Below are 19,330 nucleotides of genomic sequence, written 5' to 3'. Positions count from 1 at the left end.
AGAGGGTAATACGCTCCTATTCATTTCAATTAAAATCAGGCTCGCGCCCCTTGAGGATAAAATTCACTCCAGAGAACAATAGGATAAAGTAGCTTTAAAAAAACTACTGTTTGCTAGTATGGACATTGGAACATGGCCCATGTCTTTGTCAAAAAATCTGGGTGCTTATCTATATGCTATAAAAGTGAATACATCATCGGTTGACATTTAGGCTGACAGTATGTGATCACTGGAGAGACATGTCATGAAAGCCAATCTCAACCAATCAACTGATTTTAGATGGAAAGACAAGGAATACCCACCAAGCTGAGTTCCTTCTGGTACTGTGGCATCTTCTTCAGCATCTGAGACAGGTCTTTGATATTAGCCTTATCAGTGGACATCCTCTTGCTCTCACAGAACACACGCAGCAGCTCCGTCACTTTCCTGGAACACGAACAATGAGCATCAACATCTGACAAAGACTATACCAGGGTTGGGTTCAATTCTGTGTTCAATTCAATAAATAATTCATTATATTACGTTTTACAATTCACTTCCTGAATAGAACACTAAACTTACCTCAAACAACTCTGGATCATATCATATCTTACTGGCTGAGGTTAGATCAGTTAAAAACACTAGTTGTATGTAATCTTAATGATAGTGTGTCTTACTTGGTGACGTCAGCTATGTGCATGTGCCTCAGCTGGACCCACAGCTCATCGTCTTCGTCCAGGAGAACCACCTTCTCCTTGGAGTCCCCGATCCCAGTCGTCTGATATCTACAACACACAATAACACAGGGATCATCTGATATAGACCCACTTCAATTTGCTTACCGCCCCAATAGATCCACAGAAGATGCAATCGCCATCACACTGCCCTATCCCATCTGGACAAGAGGAATACCTATGTAAGAATGCTGTTGGCACCTAAAACCCTCAAACTTTTACAGATGCACAATTGAGAGCATCCTGTCGTGCTGTATCACCGCCTGGTATGGCAACTGCACCACCCGCAACCGCAGGGCTCTCCAGAGGGTGGTGCGGTCTGCCGAACGCATTACCAGGGGCAAACTACCTGCCCTCCAAGACACATACAGCACCCGATGTCACAGGAAGGCCAAAAAGATCATCAAGGACATCAACCACCCGAGCCACTGCCTGTTCACCCCACTATCATCCAGAAGGCGAGGTCAGTACAGGTGCATCAAAGCTGGGACCGAGAGAATGAAAAACAGCTTCTATCTCAAGTCTATCAGACTGTTAAATAGACATCACTAGCACATTAGAGGCTGCTGCTGCCTATTGAAATCACTGTCCACTTTAAGAAATGGAACACAAGTCACTTTAATAATGTTTACATATCTTGCACTACTCATCTCATATGTATATACTGCATTCTATTCTATAATATTCTACTGTATCTTAGTCCATGCTGCTCTGTCATTGCTTGTCCATATATATATATATTCTTAAATTCCATTCCTTACTAGTTTTGTGTGTATTGGGTATATGTTGTGAAATTGTTTTCTTTTCTATTTTTTTTGTTCTATTTTTTTTGTGTGAAATTGTTAGATATTACTGCAGTGTCAGAGCTAGAATCACAAGCATTTCGCTACACCCGCTATAACATCTCCTAAACACGTGTATGTGACAAATAAAATTTGATTTGATATCTAGAACACACACAGCCGTTATACAGGGATATCATGACAGATACCTTCTTCTACTCATGGTATGGTACGTAAGTATACATTGGTACTATGTATAGCTACATTGAAAATAAAAATAATATGGTCGGAGAAAGGTTATAAGGACACTCCTAAACTGTAAAACGACTAACCAAAATGTAAAACTGACCCTTAACCTTAAGCTAATTTTTACCAATTCTGAAATTAAGTATCGTTTGCAGGAGTGTCTGTATAGCATTTTCCATATTTTCATGGCTCTGGTCAAAAGTAGTGCACTATATTAGGAATAGGTTGCCAAACTAAGCCTACTTGTAGATGTCCTGTTCGATGTCCAGAAGGTCATAGACCATGGCCTGGAAAGTCAGCTCGTGCAGAATGGGAGAGATGGGGTCAAAGCCACGGTCCACAATCAACAGCTGAGACATGGCCTTGTCAGGACCCTGAAAACACATCAGACATTTCACGTCAGGGCAAGAAATTATACCTAGAAATGTCTTTTTCTAATTACTAGTTAACCACTTCAATGCTTTGGCAGACAGGGCATATTATTTTAGATCAAATCTATTGCCTCTAGCTACACAATACAATGTAAGGAATGCTTTTGGGTAACAGGTTTTACCAAGAAGTCGCCCAGTCAGTGCCACATTCAGAATAGTTTTTTTCCCCCAGCCTTTTACACATTCAAATTCACAACAAAAAGAAAATATCTATGCCATGTTTATTCAAATACCCTTTTCACACTGTACTGTGCTGGCCAGCTTATGCACCCACCACAGAGGATATTTAGTTGTGAAAAAAACCTATCCGAGCCAGCAGTACTGAGGCAGAAGGACCACGGAGAAGATCAGAAAGATAAATTATATCAAATGAATACATGCCTTCAGAAGTCCAACACAGGCTTAAGGAAATGCCAGCTAGGAAAGACAGAAAATGAGAGAAAAAGTAGCCGAGCAGCAGAGTGTGAAAGATAATTTACAGGAAATCAAGTGAGAAAGTAGAAGTAGCTCTGAGAAACTCCCAAAGATGTAACACTTTCAAAATCTTCAATAACTATATCATAAGCCTAGTATCATAAAGACAAAGCATTTGATGGTTTCAGATAGAAGTCATTCAATGCAGTGTATTTTCAATTGGTGTAGGGAGTGAACAGTCATTTTGAGCCAAGCAGACATGGTACTATTAGTACTGTAAGGAAGTGTTGTGTATTGTGAGAGGTGGTGAGGCGTTGGCGTCTCCTCTCCTCACCTCTCCCATGCTGGGGTTGTCTGCTTTATGGGCGTTCAGACGCTGATACACCTCCTCAGCCAGTCTGGCATTCGCCTCAGGACCGCTATGGTAGAGGGAGGGAGAGAAAGAGAGAGAGAGGGTAAGTGGCATATAACTGAACTAGCACAGACACTCAAGTACCCAAGAGAAAAAGACCTGCAAAAAGACCATTGAAGACAGGCTCTGTATGTAAGACCTGTGTGATGAGCTTTGAAAAAGATCCATTTGGGGTGTTGCCCACTATTGGAGGACTAAAAGTATATTTACTCAGAAACTTCTGGTAGCACTTGCATGCCTGTATTTATCAGAGCTGTCTGTAAGTTAGGGTATGGTGTGTATAGGTACCTGCGGAAGCGGATGGCAGGGTACTCCTTCAGGGTGTCACAGAGGGTGGCGATCTGCTCTGCCAGAGTCTCCATCATTCTGTCTTTATTCCCCTCTCCAACTGGACTGTAGAACGAGTGCAGGGAGCTGGGATCGTCAAGGGAAAATACCTAGAATAGAGAAGGGAGAGGAAGGGCGTGAGGGAGAGAGACAGAGAGAGAGAGAGAGACTACAATTACTGGGCATTTTCACTGGATACTTCACTGGACTTTTGGCCATTGGACCAGAAGAAGGTGCTGTAGGTAGGTAGGTACCCACCTGGGACTCGTACGGCAGGAAAGCCACGTTGATCTCCTTCAGAGTCTTGATGACTCTGGCAACTCTGGAAATCCCAATCTCAGCAAACAGAGCATCTGGGCAATCTGCAGGATAGGTGATTGGCACAAAACCAACTGTTATTTTGTATTATTTTAAAAGATATTCATGCTTTTAGTCATTTTACAAGGTTAATCTCATTAAGATTTAGAATCTCCTTTCAAGAGAGACATGACCAAAATGACAAAACACCACTTTTTTTGTATCAGACAATGGAAGAGTATAGTTTTGATGAAGTTCTATAACACTTTAAAACAAATGGTCTTACTGTCTGTGAAGAAGATGTGCGCCGCTTTGTAGGTGAAAGCCGTCTCTTTGAAGTCATTGATAAGAGCATGAACCGACTGAAAATATCCGCACGCGCACACACGCACGCACGCACACACACAGGTGAGAGAAAAAGAAGAAGACAAAGAGCGTAAGATGGCTTTACAGCAGTACAGGATATGGCAGTTGATGACATAGTGAAAGGGGGAACGGCAGGGGAAACACACTTCTCACCTTCTTTGAAGGGGAGATCAGATAAATGGCCTCCAGGCTGGAGATGGGCTCCCTGCGCTTGTTGATGTCCTCTACAACTGGGGGAGGAAAAGGAAGATCAATTAGGGACTGTACATGCTAACTGAAGAACACCTCCACAGACTCTCACATTCTCATACTCTGACCCATACCTGGATACAAATAGTATTTAGTTCTTTCTTTCAAATACCGTTTAATTGAGCCTGTCTCAAGTGCCAGATGGGAGGGGTTGGGTTTGTACTTTTGGGACTATTTATTCCATTGCACCGGACAAGCTCAGTCGAGCGCAGCTTAAGTATTCGAAAGAAAACAAATACTGTTTGAACCCAGGTATACTCTGGTCCTAGTTTAGAATGATGCCTGGGGTGTCCCTTGATATAATAAATAGTTATTGACAAATACAAGTAGCCTTAGCCCACTGGCCATCCCATCCCAACACTTACTAGTCACCCCCTCTGCCATGATATCTGACATCTTGCAGCAGGAGGACAGGATTCGCATGCTGATGTGGTCCACAATGAGCACCTGGACAAACAGAGATGGGCGTTATCAAGTAATATTCAATTGATCTTTAGGCTATTACGATCGACAATTTGACAGTCAGACATTACGTATTTTGACCTGGATCTTTTCAGAGCAACGCTAACATTTTTTTACAATACCTTCCATTCTCCATCCTTCTTCACACTTTTGATAACTCCATTCAGGATTTCTTAAGCGATGAAAGACAGAGGAAGTATGAAATATTACAGTATAAAAACTGAACTTTGTCCAACAACTCTGTTACATTTTAGATTTTGAATGAGTAGTGGTGTTTATTTTACCTTTATTTGACCTGGGGGGTCAATTTAGAACAAATTCTTATTACAATGATGGCAAGAGGCAGAAAATAAGGAAATAGACAACAGGGTCTGGAATCTGTTTTTTTCCTGGTTCCATATTTGACAGAGATCTCTTAAAGTTGACCCAATTGATCTATGTTTTTTCAGATGGAGTTTGTTAGCCAGTGTCAAACAGTAACTAATTGGGTAGTAAAAGGCAAAGGAACATGAATTTACATAGGTAGTATGTACACATTGTCTTCCTTCACATGCATGGTTGATCACAAGACAGCCCACAATTAACTAGCTACACCCAACTTGACCAATTGTTCACATCATAGCTTCCATGATAAAGTCGGCAAAACACTTGAGTTTTAGAGCCTACATGAAATACTACTACTAGTGATGAGGCATACACTTCCCAGTCACATTTTATATTTCTAATTTAAATAGCCTAATGAAAGCTAGCTATCTACCATGGCCAGGCATTGCTAGTACAACTAAGGAAGCAACTTGCTTGAGTGACGAAGGCTATGTGTATCACTAGCTAGCCAGGTAGTTTGTTTGGATGTTTTCTGTTCTTAATTTTCGTGACAACAAACTAAAAGCTTGATGGTATCAAAAAGGCACGATTTCTACTGCAGAACGTCGAACAATAGAGACTTGAGAGTTATAAAATGTACAAGTTTCTTCACTTACTCTCTCCGACTAACGCCTTCAGTCTGCTTGGTGCCATCTTGACACTTCCGTGTTGTCGATTTTTTCCATGCAACTTTTTAACTGGCTAACATAATCATCATAACACTTATGTCATGTCAGCTTAGTTTTTCAAAGATAGAAAAGTGTAGAAGTACATTCAAATGCACTCAAAATAAATAAGTAAATAAGAATTTACAATTTGACTAAAGTGTTATTCATATTCTTCATGAGTACATTTGCATTAAAACATTGTCATTTACAGTAAGTCTCTGATATAGGGTAGATTTTCTTGTGGTTTGGGTGTCAAACATCTTTATTTCTACGTAGTTATTTCATTATGATGACATTCTCTAAACTTCCAGCATGGAAGTCCCTGTTGAGACAGAGTGGGACATCACTAGAAATCCAATTAAGAATCGTAATTCCATTACATTAGAATCAACATATGACATTTCAAGGATCAGTTGAGCTCCATCTCCAAAAGGCTACCGGTTCTGTATGTGAGTGACACCAAGGGTTGTGGTGCCATCCTGACCAACAAAGAGTGCAAGTCCAGCTTCTGTAATAGATATTGATACTAAGCATTAGCATTCTCTATTGAGTAGTATGCCATGCTTTTACTCATCTGTGTTCTTGAAACCAGCATCAAGTTCAAAGCACCAACCATGGGAGGAGGGAGCTCAAATACTGAGCCCAAGCTCTCCAGACAGAGATTTTCAACCACTTCCTGGGCATCCACCCGTGTGTTCCCGACCCGAGTCAACTGACCGGCAACTCTGGCCCTCTCCTGCGCCTCTGGGTTCTGACTGGGCATGGCATCTAGCAGCAGCAGCAGCCCACCCTTCATCGCCAGCTGCCTTCTCAGGGTGTCATCTGATGAGCATTTCACTACACCCGCAATAACGTCTGCTAAACACGTGTATGTGACCAATAAAATATGATTTGATTTGAACCTGAGGGAAATACATTGTGGGGTTTACTTCAAATGCCAAATGCTCTTTGGTGGTTGCAGTTTGATGAGGATAGTTAATTGGTGCATCTCTGTGAGTTGGTGTGTTTGCCTGATAAGTACAAGCATATTAAACAGATGTCGTTAGGTTAACCACACAAGTCTAAGACCTAAAGATTTGTGTTAGCTTCCCGAGCTAATGCCTAGGCTTTAGCTCAGCAGCTTAACACAGTCTTGTAGCACGGGTCCAAACCCTGGCTGGTCACACATACATGGCTCAGAGTGACTGGATGTGCTTTCTCTGGGCTGCTCAACATTCTCAGATGACAAAGTTCCGTTTGGAAGTGAATGCTGGGTCGGACTGAGTAAAGCACAAACAGGAGAGTGACAAAGACTATAATCGGCAGCATATTGTAATCAAAGTTGGGAAATTAATATAACTGAAAAGATGGTTGAATAGTAGTAGTTTATGTACAATAACATCCATAATACCGTATTAGTGAATAATAGTTGATCAATGCTATTAATAATATCCTCACACTCTGAAACATGGGTCTCCCTGAAGCAGCTGCATCTGTAGGCCCACCTGTACAGGTAACCAATAAGTTACAAACATGTTTTACAGGATTGGTTTTGTTACAAGACTTTGTTATCACAAAATGTACTTATCAACTGCAAACTTACATTTCTCTAAGAGCACCCATTTTTTGTTCTTTCACTATGACTTAAGCAGTGCTGTCTAAGGACTGTCTACTTTTCCTATTCTCCTTTATAGTGCACTACTTTTGACCATGGCCTATGGGGCTCTGGTCAAAAGGAGTGCACTATAAAGGGAGTAGGGTCCCATTTGGACCTAAAAAATTGACTGACCTTGAGAAGGGAGTTGTCCAGCTTGTTGTCCTTGGTCATATATCCCTCTAGGAGGCAGTGTCGGGTCACATAACCAGAGCTTGCATACTCAGACAGGTTGAGCTCGACGTAACCCACCTAATACAAATAACATGGAAATTGGGGAGATATTATTACTGAAGGTGTGAGAAAAACTGATGCACTACGGAAAAAACAACCCTCAGGCATCTATACCTTCCATATCTGCCAATCTAAAGGGTCTGGATAAGTGTAAGCAAGCCCCTACTATGCTGTATGTTGGGAGCTTGCCCATGAACATGTGGCCATTCTCCTCTCAAACGTACCTTTTGGTATGACTTTCCTCCCGTTGTGTCCTGAATGAAGAGAAGAACAGGTTGTTTAATCTTTTTCATAATTTATCTTTCCTTCAGCACATTTGAATAAGATTCTGAACTGAAAAACGTCTCATTTTATGTATGCTGTTTTACCTAGATGGGAGATTTTATCTAATTTTACTCCACTTAGGAACAATTGCCATTTCTGCATCCTAAATCATTTTTACATTTTAGTCATTTAGCAGACGCTCTTATCCAGAGCGACTTACAGTTAGTGAGTGGATACATTATTTTATTTTTTATTTTTCATACTGGCCCCCCATGGGAATCGAACCCACAACCCTGAATGGCACCCTATTCCCCATTTGGTGCACTATATAGGGAATAGGGTGCCATTTGGGACACACTTGCACTGTTTTCCAGGGAGAGACTCTTATTTATGATAAATTAGCTAATCTTGCGAACTGACAGTCTACACATGCAGTTGTCCAGGACTCCAGACAAGCTGTTGACTGCAGTTCTGCACTCAAATTCAAACATCTTTCCCCATTGCACTGAGTTGTACAGAACTTCCAGTCCGTGGGTTACACACACACACACCTTGAAATCGTATTTCTCTAACTGTGGGTGAATCTTAAGTCTTTCTTCAAATCTAATGCTGTCCTTGCTTCCATTTTCAGGAGGCGAGAGAACATGAGGAATCGAGTAAAGACTTGAGAATCAACTACAAGCTCCCTTGCGCTCTAGAGTTGGTGACACAACACCATATTTCTGCTGTACACCCCTCCATGCTCACCTTGGAGATTCCTCAGTAAAGGAGCCATCAAGCAAGCAAACTTTGCAGAAAATCAACCCCGTGACTCGTGGCACATTGCCCAGCTCATCCAAGAGTAGGGAGACAGAGAAGTTGTGTGTCCAGAAGTATTTCCCGAGCACTGTGCATGTATGCAGGAGAGCTGCCAAACGCCAACTAGCCTCCATTGTCCCGTCTCCACAGGCCTCTATACAACTTGACTTATTAGAGGGCAGATACAGTAGGTGTCTACATGCAGGGTTGTGATTATTAGAGCACACTGTAGCAAAACGTTTTACGACAGAAAACGGAAATCTGTGTTCTCATTGGATGATTTCAGCAAGTACCAGAATGGTCATCTTCCAAACTAAGTAAGTCATCACAAAACAAACTGAAGATGTTCAGCAAAGACACATTTACACTTTAATGAAGGACAGTGTTGAAACATCCATGTACAAAAGACATGTATTCTAAATCATAAAAAATAAATAATATTCCAAGCCATATGATTCTGTCCTAATATTTCATTCACACATCTTTTTTTATGAGACAATCATACACACCCAAGGTTTACATTAACACCATGGCAGAGCAGATCATCAACAGTGAAGTTGTAGTTTGATTGCAGTGAAATAAAGCATTTCATAAAAAGCTTTTCGGTGAGACTTTTCAGTTCAAAAGGGGTAACTTGAAGGTCCCCCTCAAGCACAGCCTCCCAAAGGGTGTCTAGTATAGCCCCAAATGGCACCCTTTTTCCTATACAGTGCACTACGTTTTACCAGAGCCCTATGGGCCATGGTCAAAGTAGTATACTAAATAGGTAATAGGGTGCCTTTTGTGACACAGCACATGTTCCAGTCCTCGGGCCTGGCAGTGACACTGCTCCCCCTCCTGTGGAACAACAAGTAGAAAAAAACCGGCTGCTGATTGGGCATTGGGGTCATCGTCCTCCTCCAATTGTCTATCTGCACTGTCCCCCTCACTCCTTCTCTGCCTCCTCCAAGGCCATCCGTTTCAGTAGCCGCCGCTCCTTGCGGTCTCGCATGCGCTCTTTGAAGTCTTCCAGCTCTTTCCTCTGTAACACAGATCATTCAGTCATAATCTCCCACTGTCAATCAAAACAGTTATTTTTTTTAACTATTTATAGAGTTTCAATTATGAGGACAGAGACATTGACAACAAATACAACATCCCCAGTCTTTCAATCCCCCACCAAATCAAAACAGTTCTTAAAGGGATATTCCACTCAAAATATTATGTTAAATTGTATTGGGAGTGGGATATTCCTTTAACCTCAAATCTTCACCCTCCAAAAGTGTCACTATTGGTAGGCATTGATATTTGTCATACTTCATTGTTCCTAAATCAAGAGAAATGTAACTGTTTGCATAATAACATTACATTATTCACACACTTACATGCATCTTTTCATCGGGTGGGAAAATCTCCCTCTGAAGGTCGTAGAAGAGATCACCATGAAAGAGGAAAGGAAAGATTAACATTAACATACAACAGGTAAAAACTACTTACGATATGGTCATACACAAAATGTCAGAATTTGCTTTAGTTTGCCAGACCGTACTGTCAACCTTTTCAGACTGTCTACACAATCTAATAACATTTAGCCTAAACAAAGTTTAATGCACTGAAAGAATGAACCAGAGCCTAATAAACCGTTGGGCTTTATTGTGTATTAGCCTCAACAATTGTTATGCATGTAGCTACTGTTGTCTCCGGCTGAAACAACCTTAGTTCTATGTACTTTTAATCATGAAATAAAATAAATGAATCAATCAACCAATCAAGATAAGACAACACTAACCTTTCTCTTCACAATATATTCCTCAAAGTACTCTGCTTGGTTGGAGATCCAGAACATGGTCACAGGGAAGGACAGATACAGCATCATCTGATCACAAAAGAATACAGACAAAATAAACGACTATATCAAGTCACTACCATCTCTTTGTTAGACGTGTCACATGATAGTCAATATAATAGATCGCTACATTGATTTGTGTATCAGTTACCACTCCTGTCATCAGTCAACAATCAGGCAGTTGGTGCTTTCAAGACAACTGGGTCCTCAGGATAAAAACGACGTCAAATCATGACGTTAGTGATCTTCAGGTTGGAAAGTCGGAACTCAAGAAGAGTTTCCGTCTTGCAATTCCGAGTTGTATGCCCATTCAAAACAATTTTTCCCAGTCTGAGCTCTCCCCCCAAAATACTTTTACTCAAGTAGTATTTTACTGTGTGTTTCACTTTTACTTGAGTCATTTTCTATTAAGGTATCTTTACTTTTACTCAAGTATGACAATTGAGTACTTTTTCCACCACTGCCTGTTAGTGAGCATTTCTCATTTGCCAAGATAATCCATCCATCTGACAGGTGTGGCATATCAAGAAGCTGATTAAACAGTATGATCATTACACAGGTGCACCTTGTGCTGTTGACAATAAAAGGCCACTCTAAAATGTGCAGCTGTGTCACACAACACAATGCCACAGATGTCTAAATTTTTTAGGGAGCGTGCAATTGGCATGCTGACTGCAGGAATGTCCACCAGAGCTGTTGCCAGAGAATTAAATGTTCATTTCTCTACCATAAGCCACCAATGTTGTTTTAGAGAATTTGGCAGTATGACAACCGGCCTCACAAATGCAGACCACGTGTAACCACGCCAGCACAGGACCTCCACATCCGGCTTCTTCACCTGCGGGATCGTCTGAGACCAGCCACCCGGACAGCTGATGAAACTGTGGGTTTGCACAACTGAAGAATTTCTGCACAAACTGTCAGAAACCGTCTCAAGGAAGCTCATTTGCATGCTCTTCGTCCTCACCATGGTCTTGCCCTGACTGCAGTTCGGCGTCATAACCAACTTCAGGGGGTTAATGCAGTTCCATCAGTCATGGCTACCAGACGGCGCTCACCTTCCTGCTGCAAATGCTCACATTCGATGATCACTGGCACGCTGGAGAAGTGTTTCGAACCCACAACCCTGGCGTTGCAAACTCCATGCTCTACCAACTGAGCCACATCCCTGCCTGCCATTCCCTCCCCTACCCTGGATGACGCTGGGCCAATTGTGCGCTGCCCCATGGGTCTCCCGGTCACGGCCGGCTACGACAGAGCCTGGATTCGAACCAGCCTTAGACCACTGTGCCACCCTTCACGGATGAATCCCGGTTTCAACTGAACTGGGCAGATGGCAGACAGCTTGTATGGAGTCATGTGGGCGAGCGGTTTTCTGATGTCAACGTTGTGAACAGAGTGCCCCCTGGTGGCAGTGGGGTTATGGTTTGGGCAGGCATAAGCTACGGACAATGAACACAATTGCATTTTATCGATGGCAATTTGAATGCACAGAGATAACGTGACGAGATTCATCCGCCGCCATCACCTCATGTCTCAAGGATCTGTACACAGTTCCTGGAAGCTGAAAATGTCCCAGTTCTTCCATGGCCTGCATACTCACTAGACATGTCACCCGCTGAGCATGTTTAGGATGATCTGGATCGACGTGTATGACAGCGTGTTTCACAATTAACAGCCTGATCAACTCTATAAGAAGGAGATGTGTCGCTCTGCATGAGGCAAATGGTGGTCACAGCAGATACTGACTGGCTTTCTGATCCACACCCCTTTTTTAAAAAGGTATCTGTGACCAACAGTTGCATATCTGTATTCCCAGGCATGTGAAATCCACAGATTAGGGCCTAATTTATTTATTTCAATTGACTGATTTCCTTATATGAACTGTAACTCTGTAAAATCTTTGAAATTGTTGCATGTTGCGTTGATATTTTTGTTCAGTTTACATATGAGGACACCGAGGTCCGGACCTCTGTAATTTTTTCTAATTTGAAAAATATATTTATATACACAATAAAGAAAATTATTTACGGGTCAACATCTAGATATTGCTCCCAGCGTTGATCAAAGCTCAGAATGCTTATATTGATCTGACTGAGTTCTGATACAGCCTGCCTCTTTGGGAAGGAGTGGAACAGTGGTTTGTTCATTATGTTACCCTGTGTTCCCCGGATTTGCCTTTTTAGCAGCACATTCACAACTCTATGTTGGCCTGACGCCTCGATCACACCGATAGCGTCATTGCATTTTGGTACACCAGAAGTACATTAATTTTCAATCGAACGCTGCGTTCGTGTTGGAGAGGCAGTTGCAGTGCATTCTGTGTGGTGCATACATTGGATTTATCGAACGTATGCATCAAACTGTATGCATAGATGGCTTGACAGAAATGGTAGCAGAAGGTGAATGTTGAACTTTTGCTGCACACATCTCCAGATGCTGCAGACCATTTTGCGCAATAAAACTATCGGTGAGATAAGAGCATTGAAGATGGGTCGTGGCTGGGTCTTCCAGCATGACAATGACCCGAAACACACAGCCAGGGCAACTAAGGAGTGGCTCCGTAAGAAGCATCTCAAGGTCCTGGAGTGGCCTAGCCAGTCTCCAGACCTCAACCCAATAGAAAATCTTTGGAGGGAGCTGAAAGTCCGTATTGCCCAGTGACAGCCCCGAAACCTGAAGGATCTGGAGACGGTCTGTATGGAGGAGTGGGCCAAAATCCCTGCTGCAGTGTGTGCAAACCTGGTCAAGACCTACAGGAAACGTATGATCTCTGTAATTGCAAACAAAGGTTTCTGTACCAAATATTAAGTTCTGCTTTTCTGATGTATCAAATACTTATGTCATGCAATAAAATGCAAATTAATTACTTTAAAATCATACAATGTGATTTTCTGGATTTTTGTTTTAGATTCCGTCTCTCACAGTTGAAGTGTACCTATGATAAAAATTACAGACCTCTACATGCTTTGTAAGTAGGAAAACCTGCAAAATCGGCAGTGTATCAAATACTTGTTCTCCCCACTGTATATACATATACACACACACACACACACACACACACACACATACATACAGCTGTGGAAAAAATTAAAAGAGAAATGTTTCTTAAATCAGCATCTCTACATGTATGACAGCCATTCCATTCCAGTGTCTGTTGAATTCCAACACAGGCACACCTCATTCTACTGAATTAGGTACTGATTAGGTGATCACCTGAACCAAATCTTATTTAACGAGGAAAAGTATAAAAACCACTGCTGTGGTCATCACTATCCTCTTGCAATAGGACCAGCTGGATGGCAAAAACAGTGCTAATAGTACCTCAAAAGTAATATTAATCAAAAAATAACTATTGACCATGCCAAAAGAGTTGAAAAGGAAAGTTTTGAGTGAGGAAAAGAAGGGTTCAATTCTGGCTTTACTGGCAGAGGGATACAGTGAGCGTCAGGTTGCTTCCATCCTTAAAATGTCAAAGACGGCGGTTCATAAGAACAAGGTCAAGCAGCAGACATTGGAGACAACAAAGCAACAGACTGGCAGAGGGCGAAAACGACTCTACTGACCGGGATGACCACCAACTCATTCGAATGTCACTCAACAACCGTAGGATGACATCAAGTGACCTACAAAAACAATGGCAAACGGCAGCTGGGGTGAAGTGCATGGCGAGGACGGTTCGAAACAGGCTCCTAGGGGCAGAGCTGAAGTCGTGCAAAGCTAGAAAAAAGCCCTTCATCAATGAGAAGCAAAGAGCCAGGCTGAGGTTTGCAAAAGACCATAAGGATTGGACCGTAGAGGACTGGAGTAAGGTCATCTTCTCTGACGAGTCCAATTTTCAGCTTTGCCCAACACCTGGTCGTCTAATGGTTAGACGGAGACCTGGAGAGGCCTGCAAGCCACAGTGTCTCGCTCCCACTGTGAAATTTGGTGGAGGATCGGTGATGATCTGGGGTTGCTTCAGCAAGGCTGGAATCGGGCAGATTTGTCTTTGTGAAGGACGCATGAATCAAGCCACGTACAAGGTTGTCCTGGACGAAAACTTGTTGCCTTTTGCTCTGACATTGTTCCCCAACTCTGAGGATTGGTTTTTCCAGCAGGACAATGCGCCATGCCACACAGCCAGGTCAATCAAGGTGTGGATGGAGGACCACCAGATCAAGACCCTGTAATGGCCAGCCCAATCTCCAGACCTGAACCCCATTGAAAACTCATGGAATGTGATCAAGAGGAAGATGGATGGTCACAAGCCATCAAACAAAGCCGAGCTGCTTGAATTTTTGCACCAGGAGTGGCATAAAGTCACCCAACATCAATGTGAAAGACTGGTGGAGAGCATGCCAAGACGCATGAAAGCTGTGATTGAAAATCAGGGTTATTGCACCAAATATTGTTTTCAGAACTTTTCCTAAGTTAAAACATTACTATTGTGTTGTTTAAAAATGAACATGAACTTATTTTCTTTGCATTATTCGAGGTCTGACCAGTTATCATTTTCTGCAAATAAATGCTCAAAATGACAATATTTCTATTTGGGAGAAATGTTGTCAGTAGTTTATAGAATAAAACAAAAATGTTATTTTTACCCAAACACATAACTATAAATAGTAAAAACAGAGAAACTGATAATTTTGCAGTGGCCTCTTATTTTTTTCCGCAGCTGGATATATATATAACCGTTCAAAAGTTTGGGGTCACTTACAAATGTCCTTGTTTTTCAAAAGAAAAGCAATTTTATTGTCCATTAAAATAACATCAAATTGATCAGAAATACAGTGTAGACATTGTTAAAGTTGTAAATGGCTATTGTAGCTGGAAACTGCTGATTTTTTATGGAATATCTATATAGGCGTACAGATGCCCATTATCAGCAACCATCAGTCCTGTGTTCCAATGGCATGTTGTGTTTGCTAATCCAAGTTGATCATTTTAAAAGGCTAATTGATCATTAGAAAACCCTTTTGCAATTATGTTAGCACCGCTGAAAACTGTTGTGCTGATTAAAGAAGCAATAAAATTGGCCTTCTTGAGACTAGTTGAGTATCTGGAACATCAGCAATTGTGGGTTCAATTACAGGCTCAAAATGGCCAGAAACAAATAACTTTCTTCTGAAACTTGTCAGTCTATTCTTGTTCTGAGAAATGAAGGCTATTCCATGCGAGAAATTGTCAAGAAACTGCAGATCTCATACAACGCTGTGTACTACTCCCTTCACAGAACAGCGCAAACTGGCTCTAACCAGAATAGAAAGAGGAGTGGGAGGCCCCGGTGCACAAATGTTTTTGCTGTTCTCCAAATCGCATTTTTAAAATGTGTTTAATTGTATAGAAATTCAGTAAATGCGCTTCAACTTTCAAATAACCCCCCCTCAATAAAACTCAAACCCTGGTTATTGCCCTGCTGGTTAGATGACAATTTGTAGAAGACAGCTAACTACATTTGGAAGTGTTGCATTTTGAGTCAAGTGGGTGGCCAACATGGTAAGTGTAACGTAACAATTTTTGGTTAATCACTTCCATCGATATCACGCTGAAATAAATAAAACAGGGGGCAAACGTTGGGGTGTAGCGCTGTTTAAACTAACAATATTCAAAGGCTACATGGAAACTTGGAATAACCTGTACATGGTTGGTTAGATGAGAACTTGTAGAAGGCTTATATCTATATTTTGGAGTGTCGGATGTTGATTTCGGGAGGCTGCCATGACAGAAAAGGGAACAGACCACTTTTTCTGTTAACTTAAATGAATCACGACACGGCATAGGATATCAACAGTGACAATGGTTGGTTGCTATTTAAGTTTGACTGTCAAATCCATGTATTGGTTTGTGGCCTGCGACTTTTATAGAGACCGCACCGAATTTTACATAACAAAATCAAAATGGTACAAAACCAAAGATACTGATCTGTTTTAAAGCTGCAATATGTAACTTATTGCGGGACCCTACCAAATTAACATAGAATTGTGAGTTATAGATCTCTCACTCATTGAACGCAGGTATAAGAAGCGGTAGATCTGTTCTATGTGCACTATTTCTATGCTTCCAGTTCTTACGTTTCATTTTTGTACACCAGCTATTGAAAACAGCGGTTTAGATGGTAGAATGATTCTCTACATTGATTGTTTTGTCACAAACTGAAATAAAAGGCAAACTATTAGAATTTTAGCAACCAGGAAATGGCAGAGCGATTTCTGCATATTGCACCTTTAAGCAATCAATCTTATGTAATCATTGACTATAAAATGTTATACTAACATCACCAATCTGAGGCAAGAAGGATGTGTAATTCCAAAAACGTAAAGTGGTGAAAATGCAAGCTTGTGTAAAGTAGTAACAAACTGTCCACATTAGGGAAATTAGCACAATATACAATAATTTTATATTGCAATATAATTCAAATATAAATATATTTTTCAAAAATGTTACTTGTCACAAGCTTCGTAAACAACAGGCGTAGACTAACAATGTTAATTTAAGATGATAGTATGTTGCCCACTCAAACTATTGCAAGAATGACATCTACTGTAGAAGTCGGAAGTTTACATACACCTTAGCCAAATACATTTAAACTCAGTTTTTCACAATTCCTGACATTTAATCCTAGTAAAGATTCCCTGTCTTAGGTCAGTTAGGATCACCACTTTATTTTAAAAATGTGAAATGTCAGAATAATAGTAGAGAGAAAGATTTATTTCAGCTTTTATTTCTTTCATCACATTCCCAGTGTGTCAGAAGTTGACATACACTCAATTAGTATTTGGTAGCATTGCCTTTAAATTGTTTAACTTGGGTCAAACGTTTCGCGTAGCCTTCCACAAGCTTCCCACAATAAGTTGGGTGAATTTTGGCCCATTCCTCCTGACAGAGCTGGTGTAACTGAGTCAGGTTTGTAGGCCTCCTTGCTCGCACACGCTTTTTCAGTTCTGCCCACACATTTTCTATAGGATTGAGGTCAGGGCTTTGTGATGGCCACTCCAATACCTTGACTTGTTGTCCTTAAGCCATTTTGTCACAACTTTGGAAGTATGCTTGGGGTCGTTGTCCATTTGGAAGACCCATTTGTGACCAAGCTTTAAGTTCCTGACTGATGTCTTGAGATGTTGCTTCAATATATCCACATAATTTTCCTTCCTCATGATGCAATCTATTTTGTGAAATGTACCAGTCCCTCCTGTAGCAAAGCACCCCCACAGCATGATGCTGCCACCCCTGTGCTTCACGGTTGGGATGGTGTTCTTCAGCTTGCAAGCTTCCCCTTTTTCCTCCAAACATAACAATGGTCATTATGGCCAAACAGTTCTATTTTTGTTTAATCAGACCAGAGGACATTTCTCCAAAAAGTACGATCTTTGTCCCCATGTGCAGTTGCAAACCGTAGTCTGGCTTTTTTATGGTGGTTTTGGAGCAGTGGCTTCTTCCTTGCTGAGCGGCCTTTCAGGTAATGTCGATATAGGACTCGTTTTACACCTCCAATTGATTCAAATGATGTCAATTAGCCTATCAGAAGCTTCTAAAGCCATGACATCATTTTCTGGAATTTTCCAAGCTGTTTAAAGGCACAGTCAACTTAATGTTTGTAAACTTCTGACCCATTGGAATTGTGATACAGTGAATTATAAGTGAAATAATCTGTCTGTAAACAATTGTTGGAAAAATTACTTGTGTCATGATCAAAGTAGATGTCCTAACCATTTGTACATTTTAGTCATTTAGCAGACGCTCTTATCCAGAGCGACTTACAGTTAGTTAGTGAGTGCATACATTATTACATACTGGCCCCCCGTGGGAATCGAACACACAACCCTGGCGTTGCAAACGCCATGCTCTAACAACTGAGCTACATCCCTAACCGACTTGCAAAACTATAGTTTGTTAACAAGAAATGTGTGGAGTGGTTGAAAAACGAGTTTTAATGACTCCAACCTAAGTGTATGTAAACTTCCGGCTTCAACTCTATGTCAATCAGTGCTCTAGACTAGAGCCTCCATAGTGTCTGTGCAGCAGCCTGAACGTTTGACAGCCCTACTTTTTCGTAGCAGGTTAATTTAGGAGAATTTACACAGCAGGTTAGCAGAATTAACGTAGCAGGTTAGGAGACTGAGTTTAAGGTTAGGAAAAGGGTTAGGGTTAGCGAAAATCACTATCGAAGTGGCGTGAAAAGAGTGTGTCCCCTAAAATAACATCAGTGTTGACGAGGATGATGTTACGTGCCCACTTGGCTGGATAGCTAGCAAGTTAGCTACTGTAATGATCTACGTGTAGCTATATCTACCACTACAGAGCGTTTGCAGTCTTTTTTCTTGTTGCAGCTAGGATTATTTACAAACGATACATTGTATCACGTCATTTTGATTGAACAAACATATTTTACTCACACGAAACACCTCTATTTTCACCCCCATCTTGCCGCTGTTGCTGCGCCAACCTTCACACTGTACTTCCTGGTTTTCCGGTTACGTCATTTCACAAAATATCCAATCAGTGACTAGAGTCCCATTTCTTTATGGTCAGTGCTATTCAGAATCCTTGGGACGTCCCAACCCTAACCATTTTAAAATGTCAACTTCAATGGGGGAGAGAGACAGCTATTGTTTGCAGACAGTGCCACTTTGCCACCAATGCTGCTTTTCGACTGTGTAGTAGTGTATACACCTTTATGTTACACTAGGGAAATTGTGTTTCCATAGATAGGGCTGACAGTGAGGGTTTCTTCTGGTAGTTTATGATGAATCTATTCAAAAGGAAAACGTACCCCCTTCCTTAAAGCAGGGTCTGCTAACCATTATACCTGAGCCTCACAAGGACCCTTTGCTTATTGATAATTGGCGACCGATCACACTTCT

At 41.4% G+C, this 19,330-nt stretch overlaps 2 protein-coding genes across 4 annotated transcripts in view; both read right to left on the bottom strand.

The window, feature by feature from the left end:
- LOC121569752 (syntaxin-binding protein 2) overlaps positions 1 to 18,938 on the bottom strand; it is a 37,848-nt gene extending 18,910 nt beyond the window's left edge. For 2 of the 3 annotated variants that reach the window (XM_041880923.2, XM_041880924.2), the window contains exons 1-14: positions 18,863 to 18,938; positions 7,822 to 7,851; positions 7,499 to 7,615; positions 5,680 to 7,214; positions 4,822 to 4,871; positions 4,603 to 4,684; positions 4,142 to 4,218; positions 3,909 to 3,984; positions 3,584 to 3,687; positions 3,287 to 3,435; positions 2,921 to 3,005; positions 1,985 to 2,115; positions 657 to 764; positions 303 to 426 (exon numbers count right to left, since the gene is read on the bottom strand). In XM_041880923.2, the coding sequence (XP_041736857.2) occupies positions 303 to 426; positions 657 to 764; positions 1,985 to 2,115; positions 2,921 to 3,005; positions 3,287 to 3,435; positions 3,584 to 3,687; positions 3,909 to 3,984; positions 4,142 to 4,218; positions 4,603 to 4,684; positions 4,822 to 4,871; positions 5,680 to 5,716 (1,023 nt within the window). In that variant the 5' untranslated portion in view covers positions 5,717 to 7,214; positions 7,499 to 7,615; positions 7,822 to 7,851; positions 18,863 to 18,938. The remainder of the gene's footprint in view (positions 1 to 302; positions 427 to 656; positions 765 to 1,984; positions 2,116 to 2,920; positions 3,006 to 3,286; positions 3,436 to 3,583; positions 3,688 to 3,908; positions 3,985 to 4,141; positions 4,219 to 4,602; positions 4,685 to 4,821; positions 4,872 to 5,679; positions 7,215 to 7,498; positions 7,616 to 7,821; positions 7,852 to 18,862) is intronic. The other variant, XM_045221311.1, reaches the window with a different exon arrangement.
- LOC121569755 (protein PET100 homolog, mitochondrial) lies at positions 9,006 to 18,963 on the bottom strand. The gene is made up of 4 exons (XM_041880929.1): positions 18,863 to 18,963; positions 10,428 to 10,514; positions 10,024 to 10,056; positions 9,006 to 9,680 (listed from the first exon to the last, which is right to left on the bottom strand). Exons 1-4 carry the CDS (start codon positions 18,887 to 18,889, stop codon positions 9,585 to 9,587), a joined length of 243 nt encoding a protein of 80 aa, XP_041736863.1. The 5' UTR covers positions 18,890 to 18,963; the 3' UTR covers positions 9,006 to 9,584.
- Positions 18,964 to 19,330: the final 367 nt, after the last annotated feature.

The sequence above is a fragment of the Coregonus clupeaformis genome, chromosome 7 (assembly GCF_020615455.1).
Source record: "Coregonus clupeaformis isolate EN_2021a chromosome 7, ASM2061545v1, whole genome shotgun sequence".
NCBI classification, from domain to species: domain Eukaryota; kingdom Metazoa; phylum Chordata; class Actinopteri; order Salmoniformes; family Salmonidae; genus Coregonus; species Coregonus clupeaformis.
The sequence above is the reverse complement of the archived record's forward strand: the minus strand, read 5'-3'. Positions and strand labels throughout refer to the sequence as shown.